This window comes from Argentina anserina, chromosome 3 (genome assembly GCF_933775445.1).
Source record: "Argentina anserina chromosome 3, drPotAnse1.1, whole genome shotgun sequence".
In the NCBI taxonomy this organism is placed as follows: Eukaryota; Viridiplantae; Streptophyta; class Magnoliopsida; order Rosales; family Rosaceae; genus Argentina; species Argentina anserina.
This window is the reverse complement of record NC_065874.1, coordinates 23,328,172-23,333,253: the sequence shown is the minus strand read 5'-3', so window position 1 is coordinate 23,333,253 and position 5,082 is coordinate 23,328,172. Positions and strand designations below refer to the sequence as shown.

Genomic DNA, 5,082 nt, shown 5'->3' with positions numbered 1-5,082 from the left:
TGACTACCGTATAGGCGTATATAGAAACAGATGTAGTTTGATAAAAAAGTAGACTAGCTCATACGGTTATCATATTTAATTTATGATTGAGTTTTTACTTTATACACCATACATATCGATCTTATTCTGTATACAGTAATCACCACATTTTGGTATACTTCTGTATGAGAATTCATCTGTTTTTATGTATGGATACGGTAACATAAGTATGTACATTAAAATGCGTACATATATATACAAACACAATTCATACCTAGAAGGATATATGTGCCTACCTACCCTTGAATTGACAAAAAAGGACCACTCTTGGAACGAATGGAAACTTCAGATTCCCAAAGAATACAAAGCTCCATCAAAAAAGAGAACAAATCACTATCATAATTTCATACTGAGCTAGTATTACTAGACCATGGCCGGTCAGATCCTAGAAAGAAACAAGCATGTGTAAACTAGCCAAGTCATCAAAACATAACATTACTACAATTCCCCCCAATTAATCAAGATTAAAGGCAAACGAGTAGCTAGTCTTTGATTCTAAATCCCAGTTAATTAAGCACGCATGTAAATAAGATTACCATTCGAACTTCATTACCCATTAAAAAACTGGCATGTCATATTTCATTTAGTATTCAATAATCGTTTGTTACTGCATGCACTTAATTAAAAACATATTATAAGACAAAACATAATTGACTAGAACAGAGCGGATCAATTACATGTGTTTCGAATACACAATTAGCTACTGCATTTCTCCAAGTATAATCTATAATCTATATACGTACCTAATTGACATAATATAAAAGTTCGTCTTTGGGTAATGGTTACTTTTAGTTGATAACATCCAATTGATCTAGGTGAATTAAGTAATGCCTGTTTTTGATGAAGTAGAGTCATAGAGAAGGATTGAGGATCAGTCTAGTATGTAACAATCAAGAAACCCAATAAGCATGTATGAAACTAATAAGAAACCCAAAGGATCATAAGTAACAATCAAGCAGGACATCCATGCACAACTACGTACACATAAATATTTGTCTACTTCGTTTTCATTTCTTTAGAGAAGTAATACATGTACTGAGTGCTTCACAACGGATATGGTGTTACACAATGGGTCGTGCTACACGTACCCTTATATCGTAGCTTTGTGAAGAAAAACAGGGAACAAGAAAAATCCAGAAACGAAGAAGTTATTCCAACTGATTCAAGTAGTACTATAAATGTAATTGCAGCCGTGTGCGTATGCTTAGTAGCGATGTAGAGGTGGAGGGGACTTGTAGTGGTATGAGGGAGGAGAGCGGGTTTTGGGGGGAGGAGAGCGGGGAGAGCGGGTTTTAGAGGGAGAGCGGGTTGGGGGAGGAGAGCGGGGTTTCGGGGGAGAGGGGGTTGGGGGAGGAGAGTGGGGTTTAGGGGGAGAGCGAGTTGGGGGAGGAGAGCGGGTTGGAGGTGGAGGGGACTTGTAGTGGGTTGGGGGAGGAGGAGACTTGTAGTTGTAAGGAGAAGGAGGTGAAGGAGATGGTGGAGGGGGAGACTTGTACACATATGGAGGTGGTGGTGATGGGGAAGGTGGAGGTGGTGACTTGTATACGTATGGAGGAGGAGTTGAGGGTGAGGGTGGTGGAGGTGACTTATAAATGTAGGGAGGAGGAGGTGACGAGGAAGAAGGAGGTGGTGACTTGTAGACGTATGGGGGAGGAGAGTGGGTTTTGGGGGGAGTGCGGGGTTTAGGGGGAGAGCGGGTTGGGGGAGGAGGAGACTTGTAGTTATAAGGAGGAGGAGGTGAAGGAGATGGTGGAGGGGGAGACTTGTACACGTATGGAGGTGGTGGTGATGGGGAAGGTGGAGGTGGTGACTTGTATACGTATGGAGGAGGAGGTGAGGGTGAGGGTGGTGGAGGTGACTTATAAATGTAGGGAGGAGGAGGTGACGGGGAAGGAGGAGGTGGTGGTGATGGAGATGGAGGAGGTGGGGACTTGTAAACATATGGTGGAGGCGGTGATGAAGATGGTGGTGGTGGAGATTTGTAAACATTTGGAGGTGGCGGTGACGGAGAAGGGGGAGGCGGGGACTTGTTGACGTATGGTGGAGGTGGTGAAGGTGATGGTGGGGGTGGTGAAGGTGAAGGTGGGGGTGGAGACTTGTAAACGTATGGAGGAGGTGGGGATGGCGATGGAGGTGGTGGAGACTTGTAAATGTAAGGAGGAGGTGGTGATGGAGATGGTGGTGGTGGTGACTTATAAACGTATGGTGGTGGTGGTGAATGTGATGGTGGTGGTGGAAACTTGTAAACATATGGAGGCGGTGGGGAAGGTGATGGGGGTGGTGGTGATTTGTAAACATTGGGAAGAGGGCTGGAAGGTGATGGTGGTGGTGGAGACTTGTAAACATATGGAGGCGGTGGGGAAGATGATGGGGGTGGTGGTGATTTGTAAACATTGGGAAGAGGGCTGGAAGGTGATGGTGGTGGTGGAGACTTGTAAACATATGGAGGTGGGGGTGGTGGAGACTTGTAGACGTATGCAGGTGGCGGTGAAGGTGATGGGGGTGGTGGAGACTTGTAGACGTATGCAGGTGGCGGTGAAGGTGATAGAGGGGGTGAGCGAGGGGGTGGTGGGGGAGACTTGTAGTGATACGGAGGAAGTATCACATGCAGTGGAGGGAACACAACATGCTTTAGTGGTGGTGAAGAGTAAGTGAAAGGAATAGTGGCAAGAACTCTAGTACTAGCTAAGAAACACAATGCCAAACAATAAAACATGGTAATGAGCCAAGATGGCCTTGGCTGTCCCAAGGCTCCCATTTCTGGTCTTCCTACAAACTTGTTTGATTGTCGTAGTGAGTAGTAGTAGTGATTTGGAATGGTCTGTAGCTAAACCCTTTTATAGCAATCTCTGTACCTAGTTTGGGATTTGACATGTTATTTTTTTCAGGATTACAGGCTGGATTGGTTCATTTCTTCTAGTTTTCTATTTTTCGAGATTTTAAAATTCAAATAAATGAAAGTCTTCTCTTTATTTCAATTAATGAGTTTTGTATTTCAATTGTAAGTCTTTTAGTTATATACATGGAGGCTATGATTTGAGTCAATTAGTCACGTTTCAATTTGCATGGTGTAGTAGGTAAGTTTGTGTTAGGTAGCTAGAATTATACGGACATAATAACAGTGATCTAAGTCTTTAAAGCTTGTTGGACCCATATTAGGGAGGAACTCTTTAGGGTTTTAGGTGCATTCGTTTCTTGTAATTTTCTCGATTTTCTATCTAAAAAGTCTATGCTGCATCATAATAATTGTCATATATAGTAATATAGAGATATTAACTCTAAAACGTATGAATTATTTATCTCATACATTATTCACCATGGTGTTGTTTATAATCAAGAGAAAATTAGAATAAAACTCAATGTTAAGACAAGTTTTGAAAAGAGACCCACCCATATTTTTCTTTTAATATATACCTAATCCACGTAGGAAACATTCCTTGTAGAGTGTTGGTGCATATTTTGTGTTTTTTTGTATGCCTAAATAGCCCTCTGACAACCTTCCATGTAGAGTTTTGTTGTATAATCATAACAATTTGACAAGTATGTGATTTATGGCCTAATTTGTGCAAGTGAATCCATGTTAAATTTGCGTTGAAAAATTTAGCCAAACTCTAAAGAGAGATTTTAAATACACACCCAAAATCTCTTAATACACACCCATACTTAATACAACACATATTGCAATTCTCATTCCAATATTTTTACTAAATACACCACATAAAAACCTAAAATACTCTTGAATTAAAAATTACAAAATATGTCATTATTGGATATACAAGGCTACTTTTTACAGTAATTAGTATATTAATATATATATATATATTCATATTGTATATATGTTCATATCGATTCTTATTTATTCTTACAAATCATTATAGATTGCAATTGCTTTTGTTTTCAAATTATTTAACCATAAAAATGATAAACAACATGAAGAATATATATATATATATAAGAAAACGGGATGAACTAATTGTTTGAAGAAGATGAACATTTCTTTGTTAAGAATGTATGAAGATGAAATTTAATGAAGGATGAAAAATCATAATTCTTTTTCATGAATTACCTTGTTTGGGAATCTAAAAATAGAAATGATCTTTTTCAATGAAAATTAAGGAATGAATTGATTGTTTGAATCTCTCACTTAATTTTTCATCAAAATATATACTAATTTAAATTTCCCTGTAAATTTTATTGTTTCTAAAAATAAATTCTTAGTTTTGATAATTTAATTTGTATTTAATTTTCTGAATTATTACATGTACCTATTTTGGTCATTTAACAAACAAGCAAAATGTTATTTGAATTATTGAATGATAGGGGTGTGTATCAAGAGTTTATATGTGTGTATTTAAAACTTCTCAACTCTAAATTGTACAAATGTTGATATAAACAATTCATTTCCTTTGCACCAATACAAAAAGGAAGAAATTTGAATTGATATGTTTGTTGTGAACTTGTGTACCACACCATCACCTATGCATATCAATGTCTACATTCTCTTTGGTATCTACTAATAAGGTATGTTATTCTTGAGATCAATTTCTTTTATCGTTTCTTATTGCAAGTATTTTTGTATGTTTTTATCTAAAATATGAAAAAAATTCACCATCAGTTCTTAAACTCTGGTGGCAAAGTCAATGTGGTATCTAGACTCACAAAACTATGAATGTGATATCCAAACTCTTATTTTACTATCAACGACGTACTTCCATCAAATTTTTTTGACGGCTTAGTTAAAAAAGTGACGCGGCACACATTGTGGAAATAAAAAATGACATTTTTTCACCATCAGTACCTGAACTCTAATGACAATATCAATGTGGTACCCAAACTCACAAAAATATCAATGTGATACCCAGACTCTTATTTTGATATCAACGACATACTTCCATGAAATTTCTTTGACAGCTATGTTAAATTTGACAACTATGTTAAAGAAGTGACGTGACACACCTTGTGGGAATAAAAAATTCCCTCTTTTAATTAACCACTGACTTAAATTAATACTTTTTCTTTTATTTCTTTTATTTTCTTTATTTC

The 5,082-nt window shown here is 37.5% G+C and overlaps 1 protein-coding gene across 1 annotated transcript; it reads right to left on the bottom strand.

Annotated features, from left to right (window-relative positions):
• Window positions 1–1,243: 1,243 nt before the first annotated feature.
• On the bottom strand, window positions 1,244–2,797 carry LOC126787279 (extensin-2-like). The gene has a single exon (XM_050513189.1). The coding sequence runs from the start codon at window positions 2,795–2,797 to the stop codon at window positions 1,244–1,246; it is 1,554 nt and encodes a 517-aa protein (XP_050369146.1).
• Window positions 2,798–5,082: the final 2,285 nt, after the last annotated feature.

Coding starts and splice junctions, on each gene's coding strand:
- LOC126787279 (XM_050513189.1), bottom strand. CDS start 2,797: ATGGGAGCCTTGGGACAGCCAAGGCCATCTTGGCTCATTACCATGTTT.